Source organism: Melospiza georgiana, chromosome 5, assembly GCF_028018845.1.
Source record: "Melospiza georgiana isolate bMelGeo1 chromosome 5, bMelGeo1.pri, whole genome shotgun sequence".
NCBI lineage: Eukaryota > Metazoa > Chordata > Aves > Passeriformes > Passerellidae > Melospiza > Melospiza georgiana.
Genome location: NC_080434.1, coordinates 73195833 through 73217035, shown reverse-complemented (window position 1 = coordinate 73217035; position 21203 = coordinate 73195833). Strand labels below are relative to the sequence as shown.

At 44.8% G+C, this 21203-nt stretch overlaps 1 protein-coding gene across 8 annotated transcripts in view; it reads left to right on the top strand.

The window, feature by feature from the left end:
- The window catches only part of CTBP1 (C-terminal binding protein 1), a 236430-nt gene extending 228439 nt beyond the window's left edge, over nt 1-7991 (top strand). For 7 of the 8 annotated variants that reach the window (XM_058023765.1, XM_058023771.1, XM_058023770.1 and 4 more), the window contains 2 exons: nt 4-121; nt 6516-7991. In XM_058023765.1, coding sequence (XP_057879748.1) covers nt 4-121; nt 6516-6702 — 305 coding nt within the window. In that variant the 3' untranslated portion in view covers nt 6703-7991. The remainder of the gene's footprint in view (nt 1-3; nt 122-6515) is intronic. The other variant, XM_058023766.1, reaches the window with a different exon arrangement.
- Nucleotides 7992-21203: the final 13212 nt, after the last annotated feature.

Below are 21203 nucleotides of genomic sequence, written 5' to 3'. Positions count from 1 at the left end.
TAGGTCGTATTCCAGACAGTCTGAAAAACTGTGTTAACAAAGATCACTTGACTGCAGCTACACATTGGGCCAGTATGGACCCTGGAGTTGTTCATCCAGAGCTTAATGGTGCTGCATACAGGTAAGTGTGCTGAAGAGGTAGAGGAAATACCTCCATAATTCAGTGTAGGTATTCAAGAATAGATAAAAGAGTTTGCTATTAATGATAGAAGTGCTTTTGCATTGCACACCAGCTGTATTGGTTTTGTAATCGTTGTGTTCAGGAGAATAATCCTGTTTTGCTAGTTGATACCAGTCATGCTGTGTCTGGCTGTAAATGCTCTTACAGTCTTTTTTCTGTTGGGTTAGTATGTGAGCAATATTTGTATATTCAAGGAAAACAGTTCTGGTCTTCTCCAGTGTTGCAGTGGAAGTGTTCTGGTTTTTTGCTGAAGGTAATGATGCAGCTGTAGGTTACACAAAGACTTTGAGTAATCAACTTGCATTGTTTTGTGGCCTCCAGACACAAGAGAGAGCAAGTAACCCAGTATTGAAAACAGTGCAACAGCCTGTGGTGATTATGAAAATATGTTTAAAATAGCTTTTTCTAAATTATATGTTTAATTTTTAAGCAGAAGCATTTGAGAGACTTGATCTATATATTCTCAGTCAACTGTGAAAGCAGGTCTTAATAATTAATAGAAAGGGGCAATTTTTTACATCTAATATGCACATTCCTTAGTTGTGAGAATGACTTTGTTTGCTCCAGAGTCATTCTCTGTCCCTTTACCCCTAGCAGCTATTCTAGCAGCAGATTCTTCCCAGTAGCCAGCTTCAGACAGTTTTTATTTATGAAAAACACCTGCGGTTTTTGTGTTTTCCAGCATGATATTTGCACATAAGTAGGATGAAGGTGGCAGAAAGCTCCAAATGCCAGATTCCCTCAATGCCTTGAGGAAAGGGGCAGTGCAGTCCTGTCACTATTTTGTCATAGCTCACTATCCTAATCCTCATCCTTCCACTGTCCTTCCTCAGGCAGCTGCTTTGCCTTTGTTGTTGTTTAGGAGGGCTCCCCATACTTTTAGTAGAGCGAGGATTCCTGATTTTGTGTTACTCCACATGGGAACCCAGCTGAGAAGTGAAGCAAAATTATCCTGTCCCAGTGACTTGGAACAGTCTCATCAGAAAGGGATAGAGGGGTGGCAGGGATGAGTGTCACCCCCTCTGCCACATCAGGAGCCATAAGTGCACCAAGGAAAAAGAATAATTTGGATTTGGTGATCACAGCACTTGATGTTTATTTCTGGCAGAATGCTCATAGCCCTAAATGTCCAAGAAGGGTGGTTTTATTTGCTTAAATGAGAAGCTCAAGCACACATGTTGTCCTCCACACAGCATCTGGTTTCAGGGACTGCAGTTTGGGGTAGTGAGGACATGGCTGAATGTAATTGGGGCTTAAAGGCAGGTGTTGCTGGACAGGAGGTAATAACTCCAACCCTGTCGTGGCATTTGAGAACAGGGGTCCATGCCCAAATAAAATGCAGCTTTTTGTTCTCATTTTGGGGGTCACAAGTCCAGCAGCAGCAGGCTTTGCAGCCAGAAATTAATTTTAACTTAGGAATGTTTGGGGGAGTTAATGATTTACAAGGTAAAGACCATATGTATTCAATTTAAGCAGGGTAAACACAGAACTGAGTGGCCTTTTAAGACATTGTTTCAGTCCATTTTTTTGATAAAGAAAATTTATTGTAAAATTCTGATTTCATTATTTTCAAATGTAAAATAAAAGTAATTTTAGGAATTTTGAGGCAGGAGTTAATAGTTATACAATAAATGTTAAAAGCTTTTTGGAAGGGCAATAGAATAGCTTTAGAATGTGGGTAAAGGCAGTTACTACTGTGTGAAGTGCAAAATATGCATCACTTGAAGCCCAGGTTTTATGAAGGAATTGGTTTCAATAGCAGTGTTTGCTGATGGTTAATTCCTACCTGGATTAAGTACAGCATTTAAACTGATTGTTCAAACCAAGTTTTTCCATCTTTTCTTTGCAATCCAAGATGATGTTTAGCTAAGTGAGTTCTGGAGTCTTTCACAGACAGTACAGTGTTTCAGATGTGCTAATAACTGTATCATACTCATGTAATTGCATTAGAAGATAAGACCTGGGATAATAATTGATATATTAAAAAATGCAGATATCTCTTTTGGCTGTTTTATTTTGGATATATAATTCACTTGTATTTTGATGTAGGACAGTAATCTCAAATTACAGATATTATCACAAGCTAAGAACATTGAGCATTAGTCAGCAGATTGTAATCTAGATCATCTGAATGTCGTCATATTCTGGGGAAAACAAAACCATTTACTGTGTGAAATGCAAGACACCCTATCAACACTAAAGGTCATGCAAACAGGACCTATCCCATGAGTAAAGATCCACAATACTCCTGAGAAGGAATTGTTTGTAGTGGTCAGGCATAGCATACCCTGATCTTGTGTTACTCCTGTGTATTTGTTACTGAGCTGTGAAATAACTCCCTGCCACTTCTGTCACAAGCACAGGGAAGTTCAGCAGCCAGGAACAGTGGTTGTACCATTTACAGACATTTCCACACATCTTCCTGCCTCCTGGCAGGTGGAGGATAGGGCTGGAATGGCTCTGAGCAGCCTGGGCTAGTGGAAGGTGTCCCTGCCCATGGCAGGGGGTTGGAACAAGTTGATCTTTAAGTCCCTTTTATCCCAAACCATTCCATGATTCTGTGAATACCTAAGTACTGAAGAGGTACTTGGATGGGCATGGCTGGATGTTGGTAATTCAGGAGTTAATTCATGTTGAGGTGCTTCACTGGTGGTTTTCAGATTCAGTGCATGATATCAGAGTGCACTTAAAAATTGCAACTCTTCTGGGACAGACTCAGTTACTTTAACAGAGCTTGATACAGTGAATTCAAGGTGCTTCTGCCATTTAAAAGATAGATGAGAGTAAAGTAGAAATTAAAGTTACCTATCTGTTGTAATTAAGAGGGCTAGTGTGGTTTTCCTCCTAAATTAAGACTACATAGGGGAAGGGGATGGAAGAGTATGAATTAATTAAGAAGTGTAACTGATTGCTCACTTCTGCTTTCACAGAAATTTAGTTCAGTGGACATTCCACCTGGAAAACATTTCAACTTAGTGCTGCCAGAGGAGGAACATAGAGGGGAACTTCATGAAGTGCTGGAGAGGATGTATTTGCTGGTTAAGAATAGAAAAAATGGAAAGACTGGAAAAGCAATAAATAGCAGAAAAAGGGGAAGTTGTATAGAATACATGTGCTCATGGATAGAGGCTGGAGTTTCTGTGCCCTTTCAGAGACAGGATTTGAGCAACACTGATGATTAAAAAGGGACAAAAATTACAGAAAGAGGATTGCAAAGCAGGGTTAGGAGTGGTCAAGTTCAGTGCAGTTTCTGTGGAACAGTATGGTATCTGTATGTTGGCTGCTGCCACTGTGTGGCTTTAGGACAAGAAAAAACAAATATAGGGCCTCTGGGTGTTACTAAAAGTCTGTAGAAAACCTGTACCTGAGGTGAGGTGCTTGCAGGTAGGATCCTGGTGGTTATGACTTGGTGTCCATGGGAATGTCCTTATATTCAGCAAGGATATTTGGAGTCGGTAGAATTACAGATGTGCAGGTTGAAATGTTTAATGTGCTCATAGGGTAACTCTTAGTGCTGCTGATCCAGCACTGTCCATGTTCACAAGGGGAGGCTCTGGCTTTTCTTCCTGAGGAAAACACAGTTGCAGAAGTTGCTCTCTCCTTGACTTTTTTCCAGCTTTGGTGTGTGGATTCTGAGGGAATGTGTTGTTAGAGAGTAGAGATTGTGTTGAGAACAGCTGCAGTGTTGGACTTTTAAATGGAAATTTGTGTCGTGTTGTGTGTCTTGCACAGCACCTAGAATAACAGAAAAGCTGTTTCAAAATTAAATTTAGGTAAAACAATACTGTCTGACAGTTTTCATAGGCATTGAAGCAAATTTGATTAATAAGATTCAAATGGAGTTACTGAAACAAGCAACTAATTCCATTAGCAAGTGCAAATGAATTCCAAGGAACCTCTGTGGAGAGGGAATTAGCATAGGAAGCCCTGTAAATAAATACGTGTACAGCTGGGAGCAGAGTTACCTGTCCTGCAGGAGGTGTGATCAGTCTCAGCCTCGTTCCCCATCCCAGATGTTGGGTGTGCAGGGGGCTTTGCCAGCATGGCCAGGGCAGTGTGTGCTGTCCCTCCTGTCCCTGTGCACGTCAGCCCTGCTGAGCCCCTCTGCCTCTGTTCCCAATCCAAAAGTGCTTCCCATGATGTTTCTGTGCTGGAGGCAAGAAAACGACTCAGAGTGCTTGCATTTTCTCCTGAGTCTTGCCTAAGTTCTGCACTAATTTTCTGCCAGTTTGAGGGAACTTGGGATGAGCAGCACAAACAGATATTACCGTGGAGAAGATGCAGAAAAGGGGTGAAATTCCCAGGTGCACTGAGCTGTGATGAGGAGAAGATCAACAGCAGAATAATGAACTTGAAAAAAGCTTGACAAGTGCCTTTTGTCCCAGGTAGTCCTGGGTAAGTCCTTGGGCAGCAAAAGCTGCAGTGAGTGGTGGTTTTTGTGTTCAGGATTTCAAATGGATAATGCTCTCCCCAGGATGCTTGGGTGGGCAGAGGGCAGCAGGAGAGAATGAGGGGCATGAGGGATGAGTGGGCAACTTTATGATGAGCAGGGGAGGCAAAGGGTCAGTGCTGGTGGCCAGTGTGACATAACTTGCAAATAGATATTGAGATATTTGACTAAAAAAACCCCACATATTTTTATTAAATCCATGCATAGCTGTTTTTATACAGCACTGTGAAGTACCAGTGTTCATCGGTTACATCTGAAGGTTGTGATTGGAACAGTAGATTTGCAAGATTTTTTTAGCCTGATAACATCAGAACCATCATAAAATCAAGCTGAATCAGAGGGTGATTCTTTTGTTGAATGTACAAAATATTTAAGCCTCAGTGTTTGTCCAGATAGAGGAAGAAATCTTTAGAAGCATCCATAAATTTTGTGTTTGCATTTCTCTTTCTTGTAGTCTGCCTAAAGCACTTGTCCTTGTGTAACTGGCTCTGGTTCTCATTCAGACAAGTGCAGTGCCAAGTTTGCTGCTGAAAAAGTTACTCAGGTGCAATAGTTTGTCATCTTATTAGTGTGGGGGTGTCTTGGCTTTTTGGGAGAGCTGTCAGGAAGCTAAGACTGCAAAAATAGTGTAAACAATTATTTTTCAAATCACAACAATGAAAATTTAAAATTCCTACATGAGAATGAGAGAGGAAGAAAAGGAAAAGTTGTAGAGAACATGTTGCACAGACCCAGCTGGAATTACTTCTTGTTGAGGTTATGCTTTGAGAGGGGCAAACCTTGAAGGTGGTTTCCTTTGCTGTGCTGTTACTCCTGCTCTTAAATCTGAAGAAACAATCTGGCAAACTTGCATGTCTCATTTGGTTAAAATACAATGCATGATTTGCTTTATGTAGCAGCATCTGCATGTGGCATCTAGCCTGGAGCTGAACTCTGTGTCTCTAGCTGGTCTGAAAGCAAAAGAAGCATCTCTGTAGCTCTGGAAGGAGGCAGGGTGGATGTGGAAACCCAGGGCACCACAGGGAATATTTCTGTGTCTGCTCTGGGGTGCCCTGACCCCCAGGGCAGCACTGACTCAAACCCTCATCCATGGAGAAAGTTTCCCAGACTTCAAAATGGACTGGAATCCACAAAGTGTGAAATAGATCATAGTGTAGGTGTATCACGTGGTGAGAAATTGAGGGTTTGGGATTTTTAGTGTGTTGTGGATGGCAGCAAGATGGAGGGCACAGGGTCTCATTTCTTCATGCTTCTTCTTCCTTCTTCTCCATGGGTTTGGGTGGCATTTTGTAATTGGGCAGACCAGTCTGCATTGTGGGCTCTGTGGGATCAGTTATTGGGTTAAAAGGGAAAATAATCCAGGTGTCAGTTCTTAATTGGATGTTTTAGTGTTAAAAGCCCTTGTACCAAGAGATTGTTGGCCATTTTGTGCCTTCTAATGAAAAGCTGCAGAACTCACAGCAGTGAGACTGTTTTACTGATAGGAAATAATGAACACCTGAGTGTGAACATGAGCTACTCTCTCAAGTGCCTTCAGTGCAGACCCAGAGAAAGCACAGCTGGTTCAGGCACAGGTGTCTCTGCTCAGCCCCTCTGGTTTAATGCTGCTGTGCTGTTCTCCTCCCCTCTGGTTTAATGCTGCTCTGCTGTTCTCCTCCCACAGCACGGCTGGTTCAGGCACAGGTGTCTCTCTGGTTTAATGCTGCTCTGTGCTCTCCTCCCACAGCACAGCTGGTTCAGGCACAGGTGTCTCTCTGGTTTAATCCTGCTCTGCTGTTCTCCTCCCACAGCACAGCTGGTTCAGGCACAGGTGTCTCTCTGGTTTAACGCCGCTCTGTGCTCTCCTCCCCTCTGGTTTAACGCCGCTCTGTGCTCTCCTCCCAGCAGGTATCCCCCGGGCGTGGTCAGCGTGGCCTCCACGGGCATTCCCGCGGCAGTGGAAGGCATCGTCCCCAACCCCATGTCTCTGTCACACGGGCTGCCTGCCGTGGCCCACCCGCCCCACGCTCCCTCCCCCGGCCAAACTGTCAAACCAGAGGCTGATAGAGAGCACCCCAGCGACCAATTGTAGCCCACAGCAGCATTCCCCGCGCCCGACGCCGGCCACCGCGCGGAAAACAGCTCCACTCAAGGCAAAACCCTGGATTCGGATGGAAGGCAAAACCGTGGACTTACAGGAGGAGACGATTATTGCTTTAGAAACTGGTCCAATATACAGTGTAAAAGGAAAAGGTGGGAGACAAAAAGAAGATTCGGAAACATTTTTTTCCTCCGTATAAATTGTAGTTTGTCCCTGTCCAGTGGACTGATTCACTGTTTCTGTGTCCTATGGGTTCTTTGTTAAGCAAGAGAAGTTAGTAGTTAATTATATCATGAATGTACTTGTCTGTGTACAGTTTCTAGAACATTAAAAAGGGTTTGTTTGCTTAGCTGTCAACAAGGAAAAACATAAGGGAGGCATTCAGCAAACCAGTTTTGAGATTAAAAATCCTTTCTTTTATATTTTCAAACATGCCCAAAAATGAGGCAGTTGGCAAACTTCTCAGGACAATGAATTTTTCCCATTTTTCTTTCTACGCCACACAGTGCATTGTTTTTTCTACCTGCTTGTCTTATTTTTTAGAATAATTTAGTAAACAAAAGAAAAACAGTTTCTCCTAATTTTGGCATGAATTCCCTTATTTCAAAATGAAGACAACCTTGCAAAGAGATTTTGAGGAAAACAAAAAGGTTTTGTATAAACGAGCATTGTGCTTTTTGTCACCAGTTAAAGTATATATTATTGGTGGTATCTGGAAAAGGCACTAGACTACTGAAAAGTAGCAGCATTTCATTGCCTACATTGATTCCTTCCTGGTAATGTGGTAGGCTAGCAATATTTTTGGTTAAAATCATGTTTGTGACTGTAACCATTTGTATGAATTATTTTAAAGAAATAAAAATCCCAGACAAATATCATATGTGTAAAAATTTTTATTTCTAGTAACTGTTTATTCAACTTTTATTAGGTTTCTTAGCTGTAATTTTTAAACAGATGCTGTCAAGTATTTCATTTCTAGCTTTACTTTGCTCTCTGTTGTTTGTAATACTGTCTTGGAAGCTTGAAAAATAAAAACAAAATAATTCTTTCCATACCATTTTTCCCTTTACATTTCGTAAATGTTGATCTTTTTTCCTGTGTTTCTAATGGAGTTTGAAATTAAGATGGATTTTGATTTGTACACCGGCATCATCAGCTGCAATGTGGTAACAGCATTTATGCCACCACTGTGGGCAGAGCAGAGGAGGTACAACAGCAACACGACAACAGCAGTAATAATAATAATAATAATAAATGTCTTTTGCCGAAGTCCAACACAAGAAGTGTCCATTGTTTTATTTGGTTCTGCGATGATGGAAGGCTGCAGCAGGATCTAATTGTATTTGCTTTATTGGAGGAGTTTGTTTCTTTGAGCACAGGCAGAAGTGTGTTCCAGGCAGGTTAAATTCCAGCTGGATGCTGTTCAGACCTTTCCTGTGCTCCTGGGTAAGGCATCCTTCATCTCTGAAAGTTTTTTAAAAAATCAGAAGTTCAGCTGCTTCAGGAGGGAAGGCCATGGTTGGCAAACCTGACCCTGGGCATGAACCTCCTTGGTGTTGTGTTGTCTCTTTTTTCACTGTTGGTCTGTGCAGAGCATCCACCTGAACGTGGTGAGCTGGTTTCATGGGATCTGTGGGGAGTTCTGGCCCCCATTCCTGCAGGTCTGCAGAGCAGCCTCCAGCTCAGTTCAGGAAAGGGTAAGAGGCTGTAAATCACAAAACTGGAATTTGTGGGTCTCTATGCAGGGAGCACAATGTACAGTGAAATTTTATCTATGGAAGAGAGGAGGTTTTTTGCCTTGAACATTTAGAGCTAAAAATGTCATCTATTATAATTTATTTGATGGTAAAACTGTTCCTGTTCCCTCTGTGAAACAAAACAGAAAACAGCCCTAAAGCTGCAAGTTATCCCAGCAAAGACTTCTAAGAGCTTTGGGGCCAAAAACTTGCAAAAAACCAAATGGAATCTCCTTCTGTTGAAGTGGGATTTCATATTTCTTGGGTAATTCATCTTTCAAGATGCTGCTTTGTCAGACTGAACTTGCTTCTTTAACATATGTAAAACAAACATTTAACATCTGGCTGCCAAGAATTGCTGACAGCCGCATTTGCAGCCCCATTTCCCAAGGAAAAACCAGGAGTGTTCTTGCATCGTTTGGACATGGCCTGTGTAAGTACATTTTGTTCCTACTGGATTGATAATTGAACTAGAAATGGTATTTATTGTGTGCACTAATTGGGCTCAGTTCAGAAGCACAAAATCTTTCCAGGATTTGAGCCTGAAATGCACGTTCAATGTTTTTGTGTTGGTTTGAGGTTATCTCTGTCTGAGTGCAGCAGAGTAATCCAGTTTCCTGCTTCAGAAAGGAAAACATCTGGGCAGGGACAAGACTGATGGACCCTGACTTTGGGCTATGGTCTGAAAATCTGAGAGGTAGTGAAAAACCAAAGTTGGGTTAAATGACTGATTGGAAAAGTGGCCCATAATAAACAAAAGACTGCTAAGCCAGAGCAACCTTCTCTGTTTTATGACTGCTTTTATTGGGTGGTGATGAGATTTTTCCTCTCTTTGGTGAAGGATGTGCTAAATAAGTGTAGACAGCAGAGGATGCAGTTAGTGGGAAAATACAGAGTGGAGAAGGTGATGGCAGCAGAGGCTACAGGTGACCTGAGGCAGTGCTGAAAGAGGAGTTTGGTAAATGTGCCTGCCTTTACATGATCTGCTTTTGGTGGCTTTATTTGAATTGTGGGTCTTGATGGAGAATGAAGCTAAACATGTCAACAGCAGGGTGGCAGGAGGCTCTGGGGCTGCACAGGAATTTGGTGCTGTCCAAGAATCAGCAGAAAGGTGCCACTTGTGCAGATGCAAAGCCAGGTGGTGGCAAATCCAACAAAAACTCGGCAGGAAAAGGCCCCAGGGTAGGCCTGGTGGGTTGGTGCTGTGGGAAGGAGCAGTGTGGTGGCAGATTGATCTGGCACAGGGTTTGGTGGGACTGAGAATGGATCAGAGGTGTCACACAGGTCCTGGTACATCTGCTGAGTAATTCTGGTCGGGCATTTTCAAAAAACTGAGCTGGAGCTGAAGTCATGGGACAGATGGGCTCTCAAATTCACTGATGGTGTGCAGGACTCACAGGAGAGGAAATCTGAGTAACTGGATATTTTCAGTTTCAACTGAAGGCTGAGTTGGGGAAGTGGCTATAAGTAATAAATGCTGTGGAGGAAGGAGAAATGTTAAAGCAATGCTGGTACATGACAGTTTAAGTGGGGTTAGGAAAAGTTCTCTCAACAGGGAGGTCCTGGGACCCAGTCCTGCAGTCTCTGCAGCTTGGGCTGGGGTTTTTGGTTTGTGTTTGGGTCCTTTTGATTTTTTATATAACTTTGTCTTTATAATCCAGAATGTGAGAATGTTGTTTAAAGGTTGTACAAGATTGCAGCCAAACCAACAACTAGAGGCTTTTTTTCCATTCAGGATGAAACACTTTAACTTCCTTTTTAACAAGCTTCAAGGCTTTTTCTCTTATTACAGGATTTTGGTTTTTGGTTTTTTTTTGTGGGTTTTTTTTTTTTTTTTTTTTTTTGTTGTTGTTTTTTTTTTTTTTTTTTTTTTTGCAAAAATGCCTTATTTTCTTGTCCAGTTTCCATCTCAGGTTATTAAGGCTGGCTTTCCAAATGACCTTGACTGCTGCAGTTTATCTGTTCCCAGCTTGCTCCTCAGACTGAAGGGTTTTCTCCTCTCATTTCAGTGGATGCATAGTGTTGGTTGTTCTGCTTGAAGGAGAAGGCAGCACTACCTGTATTTCCTTTATTCAGTTCACTCCAACCTTTCTATTTTGTAAATTGAAAACAAAGAAGTCATTAGTTTTAAGGGCAGAGTGTAGTATTAGATCATTTGTCTGACCACCTAGTAAAGCTGTCCAGTGTGATATGTGATATGAGTCTTCCTTAAACCTGATACCATGTTTTGAATTCAGTAAATCTTTCAGAAATATTTCTAGTATTTATGTGAAAATGTCAAGTGATGGGTGTTTTTTTGCTGTTTCCTTTAGTAGCTTGTTTAAACAAGGGATGACCGTCACTGTAATTTTTAAATGGCTTTATTTAATTTGGCTTTCCCTGCTTCTAAATTCCAGTTATTGTTTCATGTTAAACATGAGGTCATGTAGGCTGGCTTGGATTTAGTGAGCATGTCACATTTTAGCCATTTTGCCTTTGTGCTGAGGTCAGTGACACATCTTCCAGGAGGAACAAACTGTGTTATTCATCTGTTTTCTTTTCCAGTTGCTTCCATTGCCCTATCCATCCTTTCTTTGTGGCTCTGTATTTCTGCCCTTTGGAATGGCATAGTCCAATATGGTTATCTTCTGCAGGAATTTCAGAGTTTCTGATCTCAGTCTTTCGGCTGTTCTCTTCTTCCCTCCATCAGCTTTCCAATTTCCTTGGTAAAGTTTCCTTCAAAAATTTTCCTTCAAAGTCACAAGTGCTCAAGGAAATTAATTATTCCTTTTCTTTGTCCTTCTTTGCCCAGGTAGCACCTCATTAGCAGCCAGAGCTCCACATTGAGTGGTCCTGCTCCTTTGATGCACCATCTGCACACTTTGTGTGTCTGCCTCTTGCAGAATGGACCTTTGCTGGGTCCCACCCTTCAGATCAGCCCCTCAGCATCTGCCTCCCGTCCTTCCTTGTCTCCTTCCAGCCTTTGGGAGCCCTGGAATGTTACCCGAGAATTCTTCCCTTTTCTGGAAGGCAGTTCCACTTCCCATCTGTGAGTTCCAGCTTGACTCAGGCTCAGCTCTCCTTGGCTGACCTCCTTGCTCAGCACCTCACCAAACCCATGTCATATATCACATTTTTTGTATCCGGTTCGGGGTTTGGGATCACCCAGCTGCTCTTCTTTTTTTTAACGCAGATCCTCATCTGTCCTCATCTGGAGTTTCCTTCCCTCATTTTCTGTACCACAAAACCAAACAAACCTCTTCATATCTCAGCACTGTCCTTTGCCTTTACCCTTGTGCTCAGAGCCACCCTGGAGTGGTTTGATGAAGCAGCACTGTTGGTTTGGGGGGTCAGGGTGGTGTCATGGCCAGCACAAACAGACTGCAGAGTGTCCCTGGATGGTCAGAGGCATCTGGGACGTGCCCAAGATGACGCAGAGAGTTCTCTGAGCGTGCCAGTCCCTTGAAGATATTTGTTACTTACACTGTCTTTAACTACACACCCACCCCCCTTCTTTCATATGCTGCCTAAAAAGGATAAGGAGTTGCTGGCTCAAGAAATAAAGTAAGGAAGTTTAGGAAGAACCCCAAAATCAAATGTCTCAAAGGTCAAAGATTTAAAGCAATGAAGTGGAGCAAGATCATAGCTTAAATTGCCACAATAACCTTTTGTTATGTGTCACATTTGATGCATTAGAAGCAGACAATTATGTGTCAGTGTGACGGTGCTATTTATTTCTGCTGTGTAAACAGAGACCTTTTAGAGTTTGGGGAAAGCTTACAGAGCTGGCTCCCCAGATACACTCTAGGAGTTAGGGCAGCAAATCAGCATCTAAAAATAAATCTCCTGAGGAGCTGACATCCCAGACTTGTGTTTCCAAACCCCTCCAGCCATTTCCAAAGTGTCCCACCCAACGGAATGTGTTGCATTCTCAAGCCAGTTGCCTCCAACACAGCTGTCAGCTCCCATCCCCATCCCTGGGACCTCAGGAAGCACAAACTTCCTCCTCAGCACACCTAAAAGCACCAGAGGAAATCCCATTTAAGTCCCTGCTGCTGTTCAGTAGGATTTTAGTTAAGCCCTCATGTAAAGCTAAGTCCATGCTGTATTTTACTGCTCTTAAACCACAACAGAAAGAAAATCTGCTCGTGGTATTTTCCAGTAACACATTTGCAGTTATCAGCACCAGTGGTTTCCATGTGAAAATGGGGTCAGGGGATTTCCAGCCTCTTTTTGATACAAGTTTTAATTCATTTTGCTGTTTGCTTGCTCATGTTTTTCAAGGCCTAGTGTATGTGAAATGTGTTTATTGTGTATGAAGTTCTGGTGATAGATTTTTGTCTCTTAGGTCGCAGCACTGTGTCATTGGCTCCAAGGCCATCACTTCCCATTCCCAGCATGGAGTGCCTGTCCTTTGAAACTGATGGCTGAAACGAGGTTTGCAAGTACACGTATTCTGAAGAGCTGTAGTTTTCTTTTTCTTTTTTCTCTTCCTGCTGCAGACCAGCCATTTTCAGAGCAGGGCGCAGCCCTCATATTGCAAGAAGCACAGGTAAGAGTGAAAACCTCCACTGTGACTCAGAGCTCATTTCAGAGCTTTTCAGCCTCTGTGAATTGAAAGAAAAAAGGCATGGTTCTGCATCATGTAACTAGTGGGTAAGTTCTTATCCTATTTTACAGAAAAATAGAATCTTGATTCTGTTCAAAGAGCAGTATTAAGTTGTTCCCCCTTGGATTGTGGCACATACACCACTTGGATTTTTAGATGTGTCCTGGAGCAAAATGTGTCATTCCAGTGAATGCCTTCCCAAGTGACACGGGGTCTGGGCTGAGCCTCATCACTTGGAGAACTCTCTTCATGTGTTACATCCCAATTTGCTGGGAGTAGGATAAGGTTTCTGATGTCGCAGTGATCCCCAAAGCTCTGTAGTTTCCATTTGCAGTTAATTGTCAGTGGAGCTGCAGTGGCCCCCAGCAGTTTGTGATGTCTGTGTGACACAGCAGAGTTCAGAACTAAGGGGACACCAGAGTTTCCCTCTGAAAAAGGCTGTCGAGCCATTAGATGGTGCCTGCTCTTAAATCTTGATTCATCTGTCTGGGCTCTTTCTTCTGCTTGTCCTCAGTGACCTAAGTGAGATCCTGAGAGGAACGGCTCCTCGTGCATGGAGTTTTTCCAGTTAAGTGCTTGAGATTACAGTGGAGCAAACCAGGGAGAGTCTCTGCAGATCTGAGTGTGTCAGAGTAAACCTCTCATTGTAATTCTTTAATTTTCTAGTTTCAAAGTGGATTTGCTACTTAGGAGATGCACAGAGCAGAAATAAAATATCATCCAGAAGAGGTACCTCTGTGTGCTGCTCTCTCTCCAGATACATTTAGCCCCACCAAAACTCTCCCCAGAGGAACAGAAGGATGAAACTTCTCCAGCCTGCAGAGCTATGTTTGAAAAACTGCTTTGATAACCCACATCTGATAATTCACCCCCAAAATCTATTGTTGTGAGGTTTAAAACTCCAGATGTTGGAAGCACTCCCGAACAGCTGCTTAGGCTCAGCTCCATCGGCCTCTGGAATCCCTTTGGGGATGCAGATTCCTGGGTGGAAAGTTTTGTTTGGGATATCTTGGGGGTTTTTAATGCTTTTTCAGTGTGATCATTCCAGGGACTTTCAGAATTGCAGTGCCTCTTGGCAAAACGTGTCAGGGGGCAGAAATTGCTGCCTGACCTTCTCAGCAAGTTGAAACCTGGAAATCCAGGAGAAGAACGATGGGATCGATGTCCGTCCGTCCGTCCATCCCCACGGCAGCCCAGGGCTGGTGCAGTGGCGGCTGCTGCGGTGCCAACCCAAACCCTTGGCACAGTCAGGGGTGATGTCGGCTCCGATATCCCGTGCCAGGCCCTGCATTTCCAGCAGGAGCGAGGGCAGAGCCGAGCTCTCGCTCCCCAGTTCCCCCTCTCAGAATCCCTGGGCGCTCGCCGGGATCGCGCCCTGGCTCCGCATCCCCCGGCCCGCAGCGCACGGGTTCCCTGGGTTTCCTCCCGATTCCTTCCACACCTCTGGGCGATCTGCTGCTTGTGCCTGTCACAAATGCTTCATTTTATTTCACCTTCCGCGGTCCCTTCGCCGTTTCCCTCCCGAGGGCCGGAGGGGCCCCCGCGGTATCCGCTAGGAGGCCAAAGGCGCTTTGGGCATGGGGAGCAGTGGGAGCCCCGAGTGGGAGCCCCGGGAACCCGGGCAAGGCCCTTTGGGCATGGGGAGCAGTGGGAGCCCCGGGAACCCGGGCCCCGAGCCGCTGCTCTCAGCCCCTCCATCGATGTCATTTCTTACACGGTATTTTGGAGTGTTCAGGTGCTGCCCATGGAGCATCTTTCCCTTCGAAAGTGTGTAAATGCCCCTGTTCGTATTTGTGGGTTGGTCATTCGAGCTTGGCAACAGATTCTGCCATCGAGTTTGGAGAGGATCGGGTATTCACCAGCCTGGTGGGGCTGATAAATTCACAGAATTCGCTGTTTAAAAGCTGTGCCTGTACTGGCTTCCCTGTTAATCACAAATCAGGTGTCATTTCCATTCTTAAATTACAGATGGGATCTGTTCAGGACAGGAGTCTGTAAATTATTTCTTTTATTTATAAACAAATAAATGAATATTGGATAATTCATTTGCCAAAAATTTTAGAGGCACAATTATGGAGGAAAAAATGAAACAAAGAAATCAGAGGAGAAACATAGACGCCCGTAGCATTTTGCAAAGCTGGGGCATGGATTATGCTGTTTGTTGTCCTGACTCTATGAGATTTTGTCCTCTGTGAAATACACCCTTGTGCTTTTGCCTACTGGAAATGTCTCAAGTTACAGACTTCCATCGGAGTCTGGAGGGTTTTTCTGTGTTCCCAGCAGCTTCCAGGGGCCCTCGCAGGGAAGTTTCCAGTTCCCTGTCTGTGGTGACAGCAGCGCTTTTGGCCGCTCCTTTCAGACATCTCCCACACATGCCAGCCTCTCCCAGCCCCGCTGTCCCATTGCCTGACCATATCCTGGCAGCCCTGCTGAGCCTGCCTGTGGCTGGTGGTGCCTCTTCTGCAGAGCTGCTGGGACGTGAAATTCACCCCCTGCACACCTGGGCCCTGCCGTGCCTTCAGCGGCACCTCCTCTGCCTCTGCCGTGGTTTTGCTGGGAAAGGCAAGCCCCAAAATGATGATCTGATGTGTTGTGTTTTGGAATGTGGTGGCAATCTCCTGGTCTGGAACTTGGAGAAACATGGGCAGTGTTTGATTTATTTTCTTTCTCTGTGTCGCTGGCAGACTGGACATTAAAATCTTAAAATAAGCCACGATAATAATGCCAGTAGATTGGGTCTAGAAAAAAGCAGTAGATGTGCAACAGCTTTTTGACGGGTCATTTATTAATGGAGCATTGTTTTTCTGATGGAAGGCTGCTGGATTTCTGATGGAAGGCTCTGGACAGTGCTATGGAAAATGCAGCATGGTGCTGTCCCTTCAGCATCGTGATGTTCATGTGGCCACGCTGATGTTCTCAAAACATCACAGATTTGGATTTGCTAATTTCTGAGTACTTGCCTTCAGAATCTTAGTGCTGATATTTTAAGAGTTGTATTCATGAATTCACCTTTAGTTCTCGTGGCTTCAAAGAGTTCTGGCTGTTTTAATAGTGTGATTGATCAGGTAAGATGACAGTTTTCAGCTGACTTCCTGGGGTGCCCTTCAGTTTGCAATAATTTCCTTGAGGCAAAAGCAAAAAAAAAAAAAAGAAAGAAAACAAAAAACCTCCTAATGGACTAAAACCAGATTTTCCAAGAATGCTAAATATAAAAATAAATCTATTTTTCTGAAATTAAAATAGATTGACAACGCATATTTGTCTTTGATGGACATGAGAATCATGAAGAGCCATGCAAAAGAACCTGATGGTTTACAGCAAGGGTAATGTATTTGTTATTTGTAAAGGGTTAATCAATGATTAACAGGCATTGAAATCAATAGTTAATTGATTGTTGTAAGCTTGGTTCCCACATGGCTTGTAGCTATCTGCAGCATTGCATTTACACTGTAATGTATTTATTAGTTATTAATCACACACTAGTGGTTTTTAAATGTTTTAAATGTTTTAAATTCACTTTATTAGGGATAACTAAATTTTCAGTAGCACATCAGTGAACTTGAGTTCTGCCTTCACATTAGCAAAAGGGAATATATGAGAAAGCAGCTAATTTGGCTGCTTTCTTTAATTTGAGGAACTCATCAGCTGCATACATGGAGGAGCTATCACATTATAAAAGCAATTTTAAGTAAAACATGCCATTTATGGAAGAAGAACTCTTAAAGATTTTTGTAATTACAAATATTTGTACTGTTAAGTGAATTGCATTGAAGTATTTGTTGTTGTTGTTGCTTTATTTCCCTGGAGGACCCTTGTGCAGTGGGAGCTTTGTTATGTTGATAAATGTGCCTGAAAGCTTTATAATGTACTGATGCATTGTAATGATAAATAGAGCTGGTTAAGTAGTAAAGATCAAACACACAATTAAACAAACTGTAATATACATCTTGCTGAGCAAGGGAAAACAATAGTGGAATCAGTAGAGATGAATACAAATGGCTTTATTGAACTAAGCAAAAAATATATTCCTGTGCCTACAGAATGAGGAAATTTGGCCTGATACTTGCAAGAACAGAACTTATAAAGTGCTTAATCAGATCTAAAATGTCTTTAAGCTGTTCAGCATTTGCAATCAGCAGGCAGGGCTCTCTCTGAGTAATGGAGATGTGCAAGAACTGAGTGAATAGAGCAATAGAGAAGTGCAAGAACTGAGTGAATGGAGCAATAGAGATGTGCAGGAACCCAGGGGCTGAGGGAACCAGTGCAAGGTGGGGTGGGCAGGAGGGGAGCCTGGCACAGCAGGCAGGGCTCACAGGTCTGCCCCAGCAGGGAAATTACCAAAAACACATCACACCCAAGGACTGGGACAGAAGGTTGGCGCTGCCTGCTCCTGTTGTCCAGCAGGGCCTTTCCTACAACTCCCCAGCAGGGCAGGGAGCCTGGCTCACACTTGGCAGGGCCACAGAGGGTTCACACTTGTTATTGCTGCCTGCTCCTCCACAGGCCAGCAGGAAATGTGACTCAGAGGGAGCACTCTGGAAAGGGGAAACATGGCCATGCGTTATTGCAGAGGCACAAAAAGGACGATTTAACATGAGGCATTGACAGGGGCTCTCATTCCCCTCCCAGAGCAGTAACCACCCAACCTGCTTGCAGATTGATCTTGTCCATTCCAACCTTGAATTTCTTTGAAGGGTGTTGTGAGTGAATTTCCCTTGCAGGGGTACCCATGGCCAAGGCAACACAATAGGAATTTCACAGCTCATTTTACAGATGCTGTGGTGGAATAACTCCTTGAGGAGTTAGGCAGGATGCAGCAGCCAGAAGAAATAATAATTCTCCTGGATTGTGAGCTCCTACCCTACACAGTGCTTTGCCCACCTGGAATATCATAAGCCATTTAGATTCCTTTGCATATCTGGGTATTAACAAGACTCAGGGGGAGCAGCCAAATCCTGCTTCACTGGTGCCAGCAGCCAGAATCCTAAGCCTTGTGCACACTGGCCAATTATTGTGTAAAATGCCCATGGTGCTCACCAAGCTCTGCTCTGCCACCTGGAGGGACCCAGCAGACAAAAAGCATCTGCTGGTGTGGTGTGGGCTGCTGGAAATGTCCTTTCCCAAGGATGCAGAGTGTGAAATGTTCCAGCAGACCTGTTCGCTCCGATTTGCCGAGTGCTGCTGATGCTGAAAGCTCTGCGCGGCCTCCAGGAAGTCAGGCTTGTTTAATGAGAAGCAGGAGAGTAATAAATGCTTCCAGCTTCTGGAGATTAAGAGAGAAAGGAGTGGCCAGGGAAGGCACTGTGGCCCCTCTGGCTCCCCACAACCTGAGCTACAGGTGTTGCTCAGCGTGGAGTTGTGAGGGAGTTCCCAGCAATATCCATGGGAATAGAGGGGGCTTCTCCTCTGGAAAAAAACCTGCCTCTGTCCCAAGAGCTGCATGTCACTCCACAGAGATATTCAGATGTCCAGCTGGCACCTGAATGCCTTTATGGATGTGGCCTTTGGTCCTGATTGTGCTGCTGCACTCTGTAGTGTCACTGGTTGTCACAGCAGGCCCCAGATCAGAATGGACTGAGGAGAGAAGCACAGCCCAGCAGCCACAGGGTTTGATTTCATTGGGTTGGGCTGGTTTATGGTCCCTTGATAAACCTATTTTTTTTCCTTGTTGAAACACAATGTGTCTGCCAAGGCCGGCAGGAAAGTGGGAACTGTCTGGAGGAGAAATTGCAGACTGACAGGGATAGCCCTGCTCGATGGGAAAGAGACTCCAAAGGGTTTTGTGATGTCTGTCGCTTTATGCCATGTCTTCCTCACTGAGTTTGCAGCCCAAAGATTATTTTGGATGCTTGCCTGTTCCCAGAAGCTCCATGTGCTCAGAACAATTCCAGCTCTGCGTTAAGACAATAATTATAATCAAATCTCACGCTCTGCTGCCTCGGCCAGTCACCTCCATGGAGCAGATGGGCAGGGGTCTCACGTCAGTGAGGGCCTTCCCTCCCAGTGTACAGCTGGCCTGGTGTCTTCAGAAAGGGCTTTTTTGTTTTTTCCTTTGGCTCCCCCCTATTTCTCCCATGGCATCAGGGACAGGCTGCAGCTGGAGAATTGTGGGCAGGGTTGGAAGTGCAAGGAAGGAGAAAGATGCTCTGTCTGCTGCCTGCCTGCTGCTCCTTGCTCACACCCAGGCTGGGAGCAGGCAGGCAAAGGAAAGTGTGGTTTTGGTGGCCCCTCTGCACCCGCTGATGTCCTGTGTCAGCGCTGGGGCCTGCCCTGGGCCCAGCCTGGCTGTCAGTGCAAGTCCTGCTTTCCCAGAATGGGCTGGGATGGAAGGGACCCCAGGGATCACCAGGCCCAGCCCTCTGCTCAGGCAGAGGCTGAAGGGCAGCCCCGGCCCTGCCAGGGTGCTGTGCTCTCCTGTCGTGGCCAGGGGCACACACAGAGGTTGCTGTTGGTGTTGGCAGTGCCACTCTGAGCTTATTGGTGGCCTTGAACAGCAAAAACACAGCGGCAGACACAGGCTGGGTTTGCTTTGGAAGGCTGTCCCTCCACACATCCATCCCTCCAGCTCCCCTGCAGGTCAGGCTCAAGGCCAGATGTGAGCAAGTCTCTTTTGTTGGGTGGCCCCTCTGTGCTCTGTCACCTCAGTCAGAAAAGCAGAAAGGTCCCTGCTCAGCTCTGGTGTCATTTTGACCCCCAGATGATGTGTTCAGTCTTTAGAAAATTATAAGTTGAGGAGAAAGGTGTCTTTGGGGAAATGTTCCCAAAGCTGCAGAACTGACTGGGTGTTTGTTTTAAAAGCAACAATTCCACCATCTGTTGGGGGGCTCTCCTCAACAGCCCAGCCCGTGCTGCACCACTGGTGGCTGAGATGCTGCAGATGGAAGAGCATCTCCTCACTGCCCCTGTGTTCTGTTTCCACACAGAGCTCCTAAAGCAGGCTGGCAGTGAGGACCCTGTGGTTTCCAGTGCTGGTCAGACTCAAATGGGGTCATCAGAGCTCATTTGCCTGGAGCTGGGGCTGTGACACTGGGAGGTGCTTTCAGGGAAGTTGCAACACAGCCTTGGGACTGGCACACTCCCTTCACTCACCCCCTTGATGAAAAGTCCTAGGGATCTGATGTTTTATTTTATTTTCAGCAATGGTTGATGATATCTCCCTGGTACCATAGCTCTTCTATTATATTTTTTTTTTCATTTTGGCTTATTAGAATAGGAAATTGCCTATAAATGTTAAGTGGAATAGCTGCTGAATGTTTAAATTTTTACTGCTCTCTCATGCTGCATCTTTAGTGCTCACTGATATTTCCCCCCCTCCCCACATATTTTTTTCTTTTTGCCAGTGAATCTGTTTGTGGCTTTCTGCATTACAGTACTTGCTGAGGTTGTTACTGCATCCCATGACAGCTATTAATGAGATGTTTGTTCTCCCAAAGGTGATTTCAATGATTGATGTTTAAATACAAAAACAAGCTGTGTGCAGACTCTCTTCCCAGATTTGGGATCTTCACCAAATGTATGGGGGTGTTTTAGACGTGGATCCTTGCATTGTTCACGTGGCTGTCTGATTCACAAAAATCTCCTCTGGGGAGTGCTTAAGGAAGGCTTTACCTTTACAGGAAAGGGTCAGGCACCATCCACATGACAGCAGGGAGCTGTGGTCATCCAGTCACCAAAAACCCTGACTTGGCACAACCTTTGCAGATTGCACAAGACCTTCAGTGTGGAGCTTCCCTTTCAGAAACCCAGAGAACCTCCTGCCCACCTCAGTGGTGATGTCCTCACTGCTGGCTGCTTCCACATCAGCCAGGTTACACCCTGCAGTCCCAGAGGGGTGACCAGCAAGCCTCAGGGATCACAGAATGGATCAGGTTGGAAAGGACCTTTAATGGAAAGGACCTTGGGAAGGACCTGCAGTGAGCAGGGGCATCCTCACCAAGGTCGGGTGGCTCAGAGCATCAGGACTCACTTGATGCCAGCACCTCCAAAGGCTGTTAAGGCTCCACAGGTCTCTATGAACCTCCAGCACGGATGGTTCCCCTGGCTCCACGGGCCAGGCAGAGCCTGTGGGATCTCGTGGTTGTTCCAGCAAGGAGGGGAAATGATGGCAGCGGGGAGGAATGCAGCTCTCAGCCAGGACAGTGGGCACATTTCACACTGCTCCTCACTCT